The following is a 16,432-nucleotide window of genomic DNA, read 5'->3' on the forward strand; positions in this document are numbered from 1 at the left end:
GTGCACGCATTAAAAAGGAAGTATTTTTAACTGTCACAGTGCAAATGACTAATACCGCTAACAAGCCCTGCCTTCCCTCATTAAAATGTATAATCCGTGGAGAAAGTTAAAAAAATAATCATGTAGCAGCACATTTTGTAGATGAGAGAGAACTCTGTGCTTTGACTCGCGCATCTACTAACATTCTCTCATTAACACGGAGAAACACAGACCCTCTTTCTCCAGAGAAGAGATGTTTCATAGAGCGGCCTTACAGGTCTCCTTGTTTAGCCAACACACACACACACACACACGCACACACACGCACACACACGCACACACACGCACACACACGCACACAAACACACACAAACACTCACACAAACACACACACACTCACACAAACCAACGCACACACACACTCTCACACACACACACACACACCCACACACACACACACACTCACAAACACACTCACACGCACTAACACAAACACACGCACACACACACACTCACACACACAAACACACACACTCACAAACACACGCACACGCACACACACACTAACACAAACACACGCACACACACAGTCTCCTTTCTCTGTGTGATTTACAGCAGTACATTAGAACAGACCCCTCGCTGGCATGTCAGACTCACGTCTTTCTGTAAACCACAGAAGTACAGTAGCAGGAGATGTTCTAATGACATCATTTCCTCTCAGTGAAGAAACATCAAGGTTATCTTCAAGTCTTCATACCACTCGATCCGATCTGAAGAGATCTGAAGACGATCCCCTCACCGCTCGCTCATACAGGCCTTACTGCTAGCATATATGTTAAAAATGCCTCTGCTTTGGATTTCCAGGTAAAAAAAAAAGGAACCCAATCGTTGTCCCTGCGTGTTATAAATCTACGACAGCGTGATGGAACCCTCGTCAGAACGTTCGAGAACATTTTTTCAACGTTTGTATACGTTCTGTCTGGGATTAAATACTTTGTTTAGCACGTATGACAACTGACGAGAAGTCGGTGATGTAACACCTCCACAGAGTTCTCATAAGTTTAAACACTTGGATTTGCAGCACTTCTGGCGTAGAAGAGATCCGACGTAGGAACACAGACCCGGTTCTGCTGTACAGGAGACAACTGAACTCTTTACTTGTTGATCGGTTGTGTTTATTTTTTAATACTTCACGCTAAATACAATCTCGCTGGCGTTTAAGCAACAATGAGCTTTTGTTTACATCAGATAGTTTAAAGTAACCATGTGGCTCGTGTGTGTTTTGTGCGTTTGTCTGTGAGCCACGTGAAAAAGTCTTGAGTGGTCGTTTGTAGTCTCGTCCGTGTCTAAGACCTCGTTGTGTGAAAGCTGTAGGTTCTTGCTAATGCCTAAGGAGACACTTGGCTCTACTGTAAAGCAGATTTTGATCTCTTCTCCCATGTTCCTCTGAGCTGCGTCTCCATCTGGTCGAACTCCAGGTCTGAGGGATGGAGGGATGGAGGAGAAAAGAGAGGAACTGAGCTCTGATTGACACTCAGTCCCAGAAACTGCTCCAGATGTGAACGCCTTTTCTGCTCCTTCTCCAGTAGCTTCTTGTTCCTCTTGTTCTCCTCGCTCATGCTGTTCAACTGCATAAACACACACACACACACACACACACACAAGAATTCTGTTAACGATCTGACATGTAAGTAAACCACTTCTGGCTTATTGCATTCATTTCGTGTGTAATTCCCATGGACGAGAATTCCAACACGTTTCCACTGACCAAGTTAAAACCCACATTACTCCAGACTTATTAATATAATAGACGTCTACTGACAATCGTTTAAATTCTGAACGTTTATTAACTTTCTTCAGAGGTTCTTGCATCTCCTTATGAATTCTTTCATCAGTGGAATTCAAGAATAAATCTGTCTCTTTGTTCCTTTAGAAGATGTGACTACTTCATTAGAGAGTCTTGCCTTGCTTTGTGGTTGCCAGAAATCCTTCTAAATATTTTCCAGTGTTGGAAAGTGGGATAAAATACGTAAATGGTAAGGTTTTCTCTTATGTTTGTTCCTCAGTTAGAATTCTTGCAGATGGCAAACACACACACACACACACACACACTATATACAGTAGTTACAGTGCAAAGATACAGGGCGTAACTTTGAAAATGGAGACCCGGGTGATAAAATAAAACGTTAATAAAGAAAAGAAAGAGGCCTAGGATGAAGCCCTGAGGAACGCCTGTGTTAAAAGTGTTGACGACTGATTAGTGAGAACTAAAGATAACATGTTTTTAGAAGAAGGAGCCTTTAGTTGTCACATATACATTACAGCACAGTGAAGTAGAGGGCTGCATTGGGATTGGGCTCCCGCGGGACCCAACGCAAATCTCGTGGGAGCGGGTTTCACCTTTGCCCCGGGCGGGAGTGGGCGGTCGGAAAATTTAGCGGGAGATCCGTGGGACCCGGTGGGATTTGGCGTGTAGCCTAATAATAAGAATGAAGTCAACACATGATGTTGAGAAGAAGATTAAAGCGGCTGTTTACTTGACAAAAGCAAAGCAAGGCAAGTCAGACATCTGGACACAATTCTCAATTGTCACTGAAAAAAATGGGAAAGAGTTCAACTTCGTAAGTTGAACTCTTTGTTGTTAATTTACAACGGACATAAATCTGGCACGTCTGGCCTGAGCCGACATACCTGCACAGTTCTCAGTGGTCAAAGCAAGCTCTCATTCTCCAATAAAGCACTTCCTGCTCACATTAAGCAAGATACTATGGAAAAATGTGTCGCACTTTGCTGTAAAGATATTAGACCGTATGACATTGTTGCCGGGAATGGCTTTGTTGACATAGTTCAGCACTTTGTTAACGTAGCCGCTAAATTTGGTACATTTGATGTGAGAGATGCGCTTCTGTCGCAGTGAGGCAAAGGCGAGTGAGGATCCAAATGCAGTTTAAACTTTTAATAAACCAAAACAAGAAACAGGCAAACAGACAAGCAGGCAAAACAGGGCAGAACACTGAGCAAAACAGGGCAGAACACTGAGCAAAACAGGGCAGAACACTGAGCAAAACAGGGCAGAACACTGAGCAAAACAGGGCAGAACACTGAGCAAAACAGGGCAGAACACTGAGCAAAACAGGGCAGAACACTGAGCAAAACAGGAACATAGACATGAACACACCATAACGACTAACACCAGGGAAGTGAACAAACAGAGTAGATATACCAAACAGGAACCAATCACAACGCAGAGACAATCAGAGACTAAGACGACACACCTGGGGGGAGAGAGAGTTCAATTAGTGTCCATGGTAACTAATGAGTGGGCGGAGCAAACAATTAATAGCAGGGCATGACAGCAGACAGAAACAGGGCAAAACACAGACAGACTCATTACAGCTGCCACATCCAACCACTGTGTCTCGACATATTGAGGAAAAAGCACAGTTGTTAACAGTTAATCATTTGGTGTGTGTCTTTGTATCATGCAGTACGTTTAAAAAATGAGGTGCCGCTAGTTGTGGTTTTGTTAAAACGGTTAATGTTTTATAATAAAAAACAAATGTTTTTGTCAGGTGTGTTGCTTTGGTTTAGTATTAATTTATCTTATTTAAATGCAATCATGTTTAATTCTGTTATTCTGGACATTAACCTGAACTAATAATTAGTCTGATCATTTGTATACAATCAAAATTTTCACAAACTCTCAAGAAAAAATCCACGGGAGTGGACACAAACATTGCGGGTGCGGGCGGGAGTGGAACAAAAAAAACAGTCCTGCGCAGGGCTCTACAGTGAAGTTCTTGGTTGGGGTCAGAGCACAGGGCCAGCCGCCCCTGCAGCACTGAGAGTTAAGGGCCTTGTTCAAGGGCCCAACAGTGGCAGCTAGGCAGTGCTGGGGCTTGAACCCTGATCCTCCAATCAACAACCCAGGGACATAACCACCACTGCCCCATACAGTGGGGTATACAGTCGGGGCAGTGTAAACAGAATTACAGATAGTATACAGATAGATGGATGGATGGATAGATAGATAGATAGATAGTTTATTCATCCCCATGGGAAATTCATAATATATACATATGTATACAGGTAATATAATATTTAATTATTAATCATTCTGGATTTCAGGACTCAATCCTCGACTCTTCAACGTTCCAACGCTGTCTGAGTTTATATCCCGGTTTCCTCCAAAATCCCCCAAACATTCCTGCAGGTTCACTAGTGACTAAATTGCCCTGAGGAGCTCTATGATGGACTGATGCCACATCTCTGGTGTAGTCCTGCCTCACCAGGCCGGCATTCCCTGTGTAGATTCCACATCTATCTGATTTCTAAAGGATCTGGATGAATGGAAAGAGATGACAGAGTTTGAATGAAATGCAACCAAAGCTCACGTGGACGTCTCAGATCAGACGTCAGCTCTGAGTACAGATTTTGGTGTAAGTTTAGGCTGTTGTTTGTTGATTTGTTATTGATTGTACTCTATCCTGGTCTGTGATGTAGGTCAAGGCAGGTGATGGATGATGTTTAGCGCCTATTGAGACAGCAGTCGTACTCAGATACGTACAGAAGAAAGAGCAAACAATCTCTGAATGCTGTGGAGCACATCTTTCACACTAGGCCTTTAACAGATCCAGTCGCTGTTGACTTTCTTCAGCCTCGGTTTGTACACATGGAAAAATTCCTTGTTGCTCCTTGTGTCTGCTGCCTCCACGCCGCCGCATGCTTCTTTACAGCGTTCTTCACACATGTTCCAGTCTGGGTCCGTTATGAAGAACGATTTTGTGAAAGCTGCCTCACACGTGTTAGAGGTAGAAGCTTCTTCTGCAGTTCGTGGAACCAAATCGTCAAGTCTGAGCTGTATTTCTCTCGTTAACCCCCACTGGCTTAATGAGTTCCTTACCTTCAGCGCACCGTGCTCGAGAAGTCTTCAGTTTATATACATCTCACTGTCAGCTAGAACTAGTGACCCTGTACTTACCAGCTCTGCATTAGTAAATTGTTCTCTCCTCTCTGATGTGCTGTTCAAATCCCTTGCATCATTATATCACGTTTAAATAAAATGGAAAGAAAGTTCCTAGCTCTTTTTATGAAACCTGCGACAAGGACTCTGAGGCACATTTGCATTTCCAAAGCCGAGGCACGAGTGACCGTCGGCTTCTGTAACTTTAAAGCTTTGCTCTGGCGGCGTCTTCTTTCTGATTGTTCCTCTACGCTGTTCCCTCCTGAGCTCTGAGCTTTGAAAACCGCAGCTCGGCACTGGTTCTCGAGCGCTTTTGCGAGCAATCGTTCCTGTTCGCTTAATTGCCTATTCAGACGTATATGCTGAGGTAAAGAGCGGCTTTAAACGCAGACGGCTCGCTGCACGCCACTTTGTTCCTTAAACAGTGCTGGACGTTGGAGAAAACCCTTTTTTTCTTCCTTTAACAAATAATTTTTTTAACAGCAGTATATTTAAAGACAGTATAATGTATATTAGCATTTTACCTGCAGCAGTTCATTACAGAGATGTGATGTTCATACGGACTCAAACTGACACCTTCTTTGTCCGTCGCTCGGCCTGCTTTTATTTCTCCTCTCGAAGCGTCTTTTGATGACTTCTTCGTCCTCCTAAAACTTCCATTGTCTTCTGCTTCTGAGTCCGCAAAATAAATCAGTCTGTCTTCGAAGAAACCAGGAAGAAACTAGGAACTAAAAGTAAACGTCCAACGCTGATGACATGACCGATTGGCGTCTATTATGATTTGCCGATTCAGTTTAGTATGCAGGGGGCACGGTGGCTTAGTGGTTAGCATGTTCGCCTCACACCTCCAGGGTTGTGGGTTCGATTCCTGCCTCCACCTTGTGTGTGTGGAGTTTGCATGTTCTCCCCGTGCCTCGGGGGTTTCCTCCGGGTACTCCGGTTTCCTCCCCCGGTCCAAAGACATGCATGGTAGGTTGATTGGCATCTCTGGAAAATTGTCCGTAGTGTGTGATTGTGTGAGTGAATGAGAGTGTGTGTGTGTGTGTGTGTGTGTGTGTGTGTGTGTGTGTGCGCCCTGCGATGGGTTGGCACTCCATCCAGGGTGTATCCTGCCCGATGACGCCTGAGATAGGCACAGGATCCCCGTGACACGAGGTAGTTCGGATAAGCGGTAGAAGATGAGTGAGTGAGTGAGTTTAGTATGCAAGTGGCATTAGAAGGTGCATCAGACATCCTGTACAACTGCGTGCTTTCAAATGTTCTAGTTTGAACTCGTAACCATGTGGTGACTACCGAGACCCTAACCGCTGAGCTACCAGCCCCTTGATCAAGTACGTCTACTTAAACATAGACAAAAGTGGATTAATTCTCATCTCTGATGCTATTTAAAAAAAAAGCCTCTGTACAATTTTCTCAGTCTCACCATAACGAGGCGGTGGTATTACTCCTACTTCAAATATTTGCAATTTACTTGAGCCCAGTGGCCATCAGAGATCCTCCGTGTCCTTATGAGACGTCTGGTCTCGTCCGATTTCTAATTAACTTTGCATTCTGGAAGACACTCTAATGTTTGTCAGCTTAAGAGGATCACGGCCATCATTTAATTATGAAGAGGCTAATGACGTTCTCAAATATTAACCCGGCTCTTTAAAAAGCCTCCGACTAACTAATCACGCCGAGTCTAATTTTCCGTCAGCCCGAATGAGCCAAGATGGATGTGCTGAGAGTGGAATGTATTTTCTCTTAATCTCAAAGAGGAGGAGCAAAAAAAAAAAAAAAAAGCTAAATAAATTCACCATCAGCGAATTTATCTGAGAAATAATAAAGCGGCGTTCTAGAAATCTCACGCAGACGTAAGCGGAGCTTTAATAAGATACACGTCTCTTTTTTAAAGATCTTAAAAAGTCAGCGTTTATCTAGCGCTTAGTCGTCACAGCTCGAGTTTCAAATTGAATTCGATCCATAATGAAGTGGAGCAGATTCCACGTACAATAATAAAAATCCCGATCAACGGATCGCGTCGGAGCGACGCTGTCGTATTCTTCGTCCAAAAAGCGTTCAATCGAGTTCGCTTCGTTTACAAAAGCACGTGAATTATAGACTTTTATGAGCGCAGAGTGAAGAAATTAGAAATCAAATCCAGTCTGACTTTATTCCAGTCCAGCATTCTATGCAGATTAGACAGGGGCAATTTAGCCTCTGCTGCCACGCTCATTTTCTCACCATTACACCAAAATCAAGTCAGACATTCCATTATTATTTAGACTGAGAATAACTTGGGGGGAAGTCACTAAAAACTACCTTGAAATATTTGCCCTTCTTTCCTTCATTGTTTTGTTCCTACAAGACTTTACAGTCAGTAATCTGAGTTGGAATCAATATCAGTAATGATTTGTGCTTTGGTTCAACCTGTAGGAGTCACTAATGATCACCATGAGAACATTTCCGTCCTCACGACTACGCCTGGCCTCGGCGAGCTCTTAACATCAGCGACAATCCATGTGTCTTCATGCATGACCACTTCCACGTGACCACGCCCCCTCCACAGGTTCATCCAATCCGCTTGTCTGGAGCTCCTAGTTCGTTTTCTCAAACAGCAGCTAAAACGCTATGTTAGCATTTTACCCTAATACACTTCTACAGAAAGTGTTGTAAGATCTAATGTAAGATCGTAGTCTACGGTCTGGTTTCTATGATCTGACTTGTGACGTTACATGTGCGGGAGCATCGTGAGCATCGTGAGCAGTTCTCTTGCACACTCGCCTGTGCACTTTCTATACATCCAGAGGATTAAAAGCGACATCATGTAAATGGCACATTGGAGCCAAAACATCGCTTTACAGCCTGTTTCCAAATTCAGCAGGAAAGATTAGCGAGTTTATGAACACGTCTGCTGTCGTTGTGATGGTCGTCATGAGTCCTGACCTTAAAAAAAAAAAATCATATTAAAGGTGCGGTCTCCGTTGTTTGAAAACCAATGTTGACATTTGAAATCACCAAAACAAACACGCCCCTAACCCAAATGGGTCCCACCCCTGTATTGATAGCTCCGCCCACACATACATACTGTACGTAACCCAGGCAACTAATGGAAAGAAATGTGTCTTTATCATAGCTGAAGTGAAGAACAATACGATTGCAGATAAACAAACAAGCAAAAATGACACACAAGCATAATCATGTAAAGGACAAAGACATATATTAGTTCTGTGTAACAAAACAAAACCAACGTTACTCACCTATCGAGAAGGAAAAAAGCGCCTCGGCGTCTTAAGTAAAGTTGGTCACATATTCACAGATTGGAGTTTCCCGAGTCAATAACTCCTGAGCTAAACACTGTTACTACACAAAACACGGTTGTAGCTGCGTCTCTACATTACTACGATAGAAAAGAGGTGTTATTTGTGTAGTAACAGTGTTTAGCTCAGGAGTTATTGACACAGGAAACTCCAATCTGTGAATATGTGACCAACTTCCTGCTCCTTCAGTTCTCTCCAGCGCTGGAAAGCTGATCCTATATTAACACGTCCTACTTCTTACCTTATCGTAAGTCTTTCTTCACTTTCTTTCTTTGTTTTTATCCTCCATGTCAATGTTAAAACCGCTTTCTGCTAATGTCACACATGCGCACTGAACACTCTCTCCGCCCATATGGACAAGACACGCCCCTTTCTGCTCATTGGCTACAAGTTTGTTTTGATTTTTGTTTAGTTTGTCGTCCCGACTCGGTTTTCTGAAGCGTTTCTCAAACAACGGTGACCCCACCTTTAATCTAGAAGATCCAGATCTATCCTTCTGCAGGTTTGAAAGAAACAACTCTAATGTGTTCTCTAACAAGCAAAGGACAGCTGCGGCAGCCATTTTAGATAAGTGTAACTAAAAAAATTTTAATAATAATCAGATCCTGATATATCCTGAAGGTTTTCTGACAAGGGAAGATTCCACAAGGTAGGCTCTGTACCACCTCGTGACCGCTCCCCGTGCTGTCAATCATCAGTCATACTCACGTGTCATCCTGTCGATGGCCAGAACAAAATACAGACATCTAACCGCACGTGGTTTCTAACCTGAGGACTGGCTTTTGACGGCAGAGAACCTTGTTCCATAGAGAATACGTCTAATTGATGTATTTAAAAATGTGTTTCTTTAGTTTTGTTCTTGTTTTAGATCTAAAATATCTCTAGAGTTAATCCAAAGCCAATCAGACCTTATTTTACTTCGAGCAGATACGTTAAGTGTGAAGGAGGAGATACGAAGCCTGCCGTGGTACCTGTTGATTCAGCAGCGTAACAGACCTCATGTTGGACCTCAGTCTTGACTGGACGTGGTTGATTTTGCTCAGGTGCTCGTCCACTCGGCCCTTGCGTTCGCACCTACAAATAAAATACAGAAAGCTAAGAGCACAGAAAACGTCGCGGGCGTTAATGACGGCTTTTAAAGCGCAGAGCAGAGATTTGATGTCTCCTGAAAAGACAGCGTTCAAAGAATAACTAAATCATGACCTTGTTTGTGTGGGAATATTAATTAAAAAAAAAAAGATTTAAATTCACATTTTCTTCTTTTTAATTCAAAGGGCAGAGAAAGTTATTAAGGAACGTTGAACGAGGTAAAAGCGCCGGACCCACGGATAACATCGACGTAGCGACGGACACGAATAAGGACGAACATAACAAGCAGAAGAACAAAAATTCACCGTCTATTAAAGAGCTTTTTCACGTTTTTATGACGGTCGGCTTCTTAAAAGATCTCTTTAAAAGGAAACGGTCATCTAATTAACGATCTGTAGCGTAGCGCACATCACGTCACGCAGACTTCTCTTCCAGCTCTCTGGAAAACATCCCATTTTCTGCATAGATGAACTCGTCCATTCCGGTTAAAAAAAAAAAAAAAAAAGGCAGATTCTCGGGCAACTTTTCTAAACGCTGCTTTATGAGCGACATCAGCGCCAGACTTTATCGCTTATTAAACTATTTCTCAGGCTAATTTGCCTGTAAAGAAAAACCCAAGTCTTTTATGAAGTTTATATAAAAAGCAATGGATAGGAAGAGGTCCATCATGCTTCAGTTGCAGATTCATCTTTAATGAATTCCACACACACACACACTCACACACTCACTCACACACACACACACAGAAACTTTTCCACCCTATTAGTGATGAAGTCTTACAAAAAGAAAGAGAAGGAAAAAAAAAAAATCAAGATGTTACGTGCCCATTATGAAGATTTACATATAAAAGATCCTGTCTGACAAGTCATAACAGATCCATTGTGGAATAATAAGACTTGTTCGCTAATTTTTACCCCACTGCTTCTTATCAGTCAATATTAAAGACCGCGGTCCAGCGGCACAAAAAGAAAAAAAAATAATCAGAAAGATCAACAAAAGCTTTTCTTAATAAAGAGCGCTGGAGTAGATTCGACTCGACTCGACTCGACTAGGCCTGTACGACCCCCTAATCCGCAGCACGCTGTAATGAGCTCTTCTTTCACAGCAAACATATGGTACAAGAGCTCAGAAATTTAAAAGAAAAAAGAGGTATACGGTGAAGACGGGAGCGGCGGCGAGCTCCGCTTCGACTACTCATCAACCGTGTGTTAAATATCTGCAGGGATCGTGAAAGACACTGCTGTAAAATACAGAGTCGGTATAAAGGGGCTGTTTAATTCCACCACCGAGTCTAGACAGAGAAACCGAGCGTCTGAGTTGGCTTGGTGAAGGATAAAGTAGTATTTTATTTCATGATTTCTGAGAGTAAATACACATCAGAGAGAGAGAAAAAAAACAAGGAGCAGAACATTAACTCGGGTCATAACGATATGTTCAGAATGTTAGTACTGTATTTAATGCTATAGAATTGATCTGAACATTGAATTATTACTTTCTGGAGATTAGGGCGTGTGTGTGTATGTGTGAGTGTGTATGTGTTTGTGTGTGAGTGTATGTGTCTGTTTGTGAGTGTGTGTGTTTGTGTGTGTGTGAGTGTGTGTGTATGTGTGTGCGTATGTGTGTATGTGTGTGTGAGTGTATGTGTCTGTATGTGAGTGTGTGTGTGCGTATGTGTTTCTGTGTGTATGTTCGTGTGTCTGTGTTTGTGTGTGAGTGTGTGTGTCTGTTTGTGTGTGTGTGTGAGTGTTTGAGTGTGTGTATATGTGTGTGTTTTGTGTGTGAGTGTATGTGTCTGTTTGTGAGTGTGTGTGCGTGCGTATGTGTGTGTTTGTGTGTGTGAGTGTGAATGTGTGTGTGTCTGTTTGTGTGTGTGTATATGTGTGTGTGTTTTGTGTGTGTGTTTGTGTGTGCGTATGTGTGTGAGTGTGTGTGTGTTTGTGTGTGTGTGTGCGTGTGAGTGTATGTGTCTGTATGTGAGTGTGTGTGTGCATATGTGTTTCTGTGTGTATGTTTGTGTGTCTGTTTGTGTTTGTGTGTGAGTTTGTTTGTGTGTGTGTGAGTGTGTGTGTTTGAGTGTGTGTATATGTGTGTGTTTTGTGTGTGTATGTTTGTGTGAGTGTATGTGTGCGTATGTGTTTCTGTGTGTATGTTTGTGTGTGTGAGTGTGTGTGTGTTTGAGTGTGTGTATATGTGTGTGTGTTTTGTGTGTGTATGTTTGTGTGTGCGTATGTGTGAGTGTGTGTGTGTTTGTGTGTGTATGTGTGTGCGTGTGTGCGTATGTGTTTCTGTGTGTATGTATGTGTGTCTGTTTGTGTTTGTGTGTGAGTGTGTGTATATTTGAGTGTGTGTATATGTGTGTGCTTGTGTGTGTGTTTTGTGTGTGCATATGTGTTTGTGCATGTGTATGTGTGTGAGTGTGTGTCTGTGTGTTTGTGTGTGTCTGTGTGTGTCTGTGTCTGTTTGTGTGTGCGTGTGTTTTGTGTGTGTATGTTTGTGTTTGTATTTGTGTGAGTGTTTGTGTGTATGTGTGTGTATGTTTGTGTGTAAAATAATTAATTTTATATGCATATTTATAACTATACAGATGTATCTTTAAGAGTCCGGTTCAGATCCCGAGCGAGCTGCAGAAACCTTCCTGTGCACCTCCCGGTCCTCGTCATCCAGACAGCAGCCCTGTAATTGTCCTAATTAGCCTGAGATTTGTTGACAATTTGACTGGATTACGGGGCAGTCGGTGCTTTCTGCTGTTTACTGTAACCCACAGCCGTAATCGCTCACCATTTGCTAATTAAGAGCAGATAATTGTGGCCTTGATTTAACGAGCGTGTGGTGTGTGGTGACAAAGTGTTGGAGAGAAAGCAGCTGGAGAGAGAGAGAGAGAGATGAACAGAACTGTAAAATATGGGCCAAACACTGCAGGATTCCTTTATATGATTTAACACATTCTGATTGGTCAGGACGTCACAGGGTTATATTAATGCACTGGTTCCATTAATAGGTTACCGTTACTATAGCAACAGCTATAAGAGGACAAGTATGGAAGGAGTCTCCGGTGTCAGAGATAAAGATAAATTTTCTAGGCTGTGTAGTGAGAAAAAAAAAGATCAAAATGAAAGAAACAACAGCAGACATTAAATCTGTGTTAGAGTCTGATCTAAATCTGAGTCTGATCTAAAGGGAAAAGTGTAGATCGGACAGCAGGAAACACACACGATCACCTGAACGTACGCTCTGGACCTTCAGCCTTTACAGATCCAGCTTAGAAGACAATTTCTCGTCTCGTGCAAAAAAAAACAAAAAAAAAACTGCACGTTGGACGACAAAATAATAGTGTTTAAAAAACCAAAATAAACAAAATGATCACGTGTTCAGAAGAGTGTGATTTCCGTCTCTGCCTTCATGATCGTCTCAGATTAGATTTTCACGCTCGCTTCTGTTTAAATGATTAAAGTGGACGGAGATTCATCACGCTGTCAGCTCCTTAATGCCGTCGTTACCAAACTGACCGAGATCCTGAACAAGGAGCGAGGACGAGGAGTGAGGACGAGGAGTGAGGACGAGGAGTGAGGACACACTCAGGTCCTCTGTCTCCGCCTGAAGAAAACAAAGCGCTCGCTTCCGATGAAGGTCGGATTCAGACTTCGTATGGACGTCTTTTTCCTTCGAGACGAACGGCGGATAAAGCGATCGATGTAAGAACGTGGAACGATTCACACTCCTGTAGGTGTTTCGATTTCTCTGGAAGCTCCGCCCCTTCCTGTGACGTGGCGAGATCTCATTATTACGACCTGTTAATAACCGAGTCGTAATAACGTGTTATTTCCTTGTTCTGAACTCTTTATTACTACTTTATAAACTTGCTATTACGACTTTATTGCACAAATGATCACATTATTAATCATGTGTTACTAAGCTTTAATAAAGTTGTTTAGTAATTTGTGACAGAAACACATTTAAAATGCAGCTGCACTACTGTTATAGGAAACTAATCGACACCCTCTGACCAATCAGAGCGCAGAATTCAAAACTAATTAAACTGATGCTAAACTCACTTTATATTCAATAGACGCAGTGAGTGTCTATCATCTACTTTACTGCTACACACACACACACACACACACACACACACACACACACACACACACTGGTGTACTCACTCCCCCACCTCCAGACGACCTCCTAGCTGATTAACAAGCTCTTGCTGATTAGCGGCGTGACTGCGGACGGCCCGAGTGGAGGAGAGCGGCGGCGAGAGAGGAGACGATCGTTAGCACTCGGTGCATAAACAGTGATGAAGTGCAATACAAGGCTCGTGTATCCTTCCAGCCAATCAGAGCGCGAGACGAGCGGTCCGTCAGAACGTGCTCTTTAACACACTCGTGCCGAGCACCGTCTCACGCAGAAGTGTATAATCGTACCTCTGATAGACGAGAGGAACCGAATGTGTTGATTCTACGCTCACAGGGTTCAACCTTCGCTGATAAACTCCCCAAAACCTGATTAAAGAAGAAACAGTCAGAGATACACAGTCAGGAACACAGAGCATTCAAAATGGCCGGCAAGTTGTGCGTTATTTATGAACCTTTTTAAAATCCATGCTAGTGTCATCACGTTACATGCGTCTGACATGATTTGTCTTCGAAAGAAAACGACTTCCTGTTAGTAGAATCCGTCAGAGCAGATTCCATACTTCTAACTGACGCTACGTCGCTAGAACTTTGCTAATCTGTCAATGAAGCTAGCAGAAGGACAACATTTTAAACAAACGTGTCGTCTGGAGTGAATAGTAAGCAGTAGGATATACTTTTAAACTGTCCTCTGATCTGCTACGTGAATAAAGTCTGTATACACTCGCAGGATGAGGAAGACGACCTGGTTGGTAGGTGACCGTATTAGCGTCGCAGGTATTTTATCGGCAAACAAAAATGGCGCATTTAATAAGTAAGTAGGACGTTCAGAGCGGTCTTGATGCTCACCTTGGCTCGTCTCATTCCTGAATCTTTCACTCTAAACCTATTCTGGGATTTTATTCTGATTTTTTTTTATTTTTTATTAATAGGACAAAAATAAAGCTGTCCACTTTCATAGAACCTACGAAGAAACGCAGGAACTCTGAGATCCTCGGAGGGATGAGACAAAAATAATCTGAGGGTAACGAGAAGCTCTCGGAGCTCGGAAGACGGCGATCGTTGCCTACAGACGGCAGGAAACGATGCTTCGCGAAACCAACAACGATTACGGCAAGACCGCCGTCTGTCTTTAAGCGGAGTTTGAGAAGCATTCGGAAACAATTAATGGCCTTTCTTGATGAAGGGAGACGAGAAAAGGAAGTGCGTCAGATACATCAGAGAGAAGATCGTCATTACTGCAGGCATACGGAGTGCGTCCTCGCCGAACCCTTTGAACTTCGATGCACATGATGTCCAACATGACAACAGACAAAGTGCCATTTCTTCCAATGCTCTTAATGGAAAACAAGAGCTATTCATTTCCTTACAAACATGTCCATTAGGGATGAGAGGGGAGGTTCGGGGAAGGCTGCGTGTGTGTCGGCACCGGGCTTTTGAAAGCCACAGGTAGGGAAGGGGAAGGCCGCACCGATTGACAAGACGAGCGTGCCGACTCCCCCTCCCTTTTTCCCTCCCTCTCCGTCTCTCGCTCTCTCTCCCGCTCCCTCTCTCTCTCTCTCTCTCTCTCTCTCTAAGGTATAATTATCTTTTGGTGCTCTGCCAGAGAAGGTTCTCCTCGCTGGAGTCGAGGAGAAAAGTGAACGAGTTCTTGTCTCAAATCAGCTCCGGATAAAAAGCGATTATGTTCTACATCACGTCGCGCTGGGATTTCTTCATCATGCAAAGCAGTCGGGATGACGAGCGGTACAGAGAGACAAGAGAGAGATGATGAAATAACACAGACTGTGTGAGAGTGAGAGAGAGAGAGAGAGAGAGAGAGAGAGAGAGAGAGAGAGAGAGAGAGAGAGAGAGAGAGAGAGAGAGAGAGAGAGAGAAATAAATTCACAGCACGGACGTCCATTTAATGACAATCCAGCCATGTTATAATAACTCCACTTCTCTGTCGCACGATAAAGCCTTATATCGCTGAACCACGTTTGACACGTGGGCCACAAGAGACGAGCGTGAAAAACGACAGCTCAGCACCGCAGACTGAACACTGAGCACTACTTATTAACACTGCCTTCTTTCTGACCCAGACGGTCACGTTACCATAACAGTAGCTTTATTTATTTAATAAACGTTAATACGGCTGGATCTGAGAATGTTTACGTGAATGTATTAGAGACGGATCGCTTTCATTTCCTCTCTATCGGTATCACACGAGGCATCTAGTGAGGTTCAGATACTCGGGGGTCGGAGCGTCGCACTTGTGCACTGTCTACTGGACAATAATAACGTTACAGAAATATTACATATGACACATGACTATATTTTCATGATTATATCATTTCCCTTTAAAAAAACAAAAAAGGAAAATCACGAGGTGTGAGAAAGGTTTGGTCAGTGTTAGGAGCTTCTCGAGATTTCACCATTCTATGCAAATTAGATCACAATTGTTTGAATATAAATATTCATTCATTCATTCATTCATCTTCTACCGCTTATCTGAACTACCTCGGGTCACGGGGAGCCTGTGCCTATCTCAGGCGTCATCAGGCATCAAGGCAGGATACACCCTGGACGGCGTGCCAACCCATCACAGGGCACACACACACACACACACACACACTCTCATCCACTTATGCAATCACACACTATGGACAATTTTCCAGAGATGCCAATCAACCTACCATGCATGTCTTTGGACCGGGGGAGGAAACCGGAGTACCCGGAGGAAACCCCCGAGGCACGGGGAGAACATGCAAACTCCACACACACACAAGGTGGAGGCGGGAATCGAACCCCCAACCCTGGAGGTGTGAGGCGAACGTGCTAACTACTAAGCCACCGTGACCCCGAATATAAATATTGAGAATGAAAAATGTATTCATATTTATATCTAACGATAATCGTCAGTCAGATCGGACGACGCTGAGGAGAATCTCTTGGAGATGTTTTGAGGAAGGAACCTCGAGAGGAACCAGGTTTAA

At 43.3% G+C, this 16,432-nt stretch overlaps 1 protein-coding gene across 1 annotated transcript in view; it reads right to left on the bottom strand.

Annotated features, from left to right (window-relative positions):
• Window positions 1-1,152: 1,152 nt before the first annotated feature.
• The window catches only part of LOC132840334 (golgin subfamily A member 6-like protein 22), a 109,100-nt gene continuing 93,820 nt past the window's right edge, over window positions 1,153-16,432 (bottom strand). Inside the window, exons 19-20 of the mRNA XM_060861896.1 lie at window positions 9,213-9,315; window positions 1,153-1,607 (exon numbers count right to left, since the gene is read on the bottom strand). Coding sequence (XP_060717879.1) covers window positions 1,386-1,607; window positions 9,213-9,315 — 325 coding nt within the window. The 3' untranslated portion in view covers window positions 1,153-1,385. The remainder of the gene's footprint in view (window positions 1,608-9,212; window positions 9,316-16,432) is intronic.

This window comes from Tachysurus vachellii, chromosome 25 (genome assembly GCF_030014155.1).
Source record: "Tachysurus vachellii isolate PV-2020 chromosome 25, HZAU_Pvac_v1, whole genome shotgun sequence".
NCBI classification, from domain to species: domain Eukaryota; kingdom Metazoa; phylum Chordata; class Actinopteri; order Siluriformes; family Bagridae; genus Tachysurus; species Tachysurus vachellii.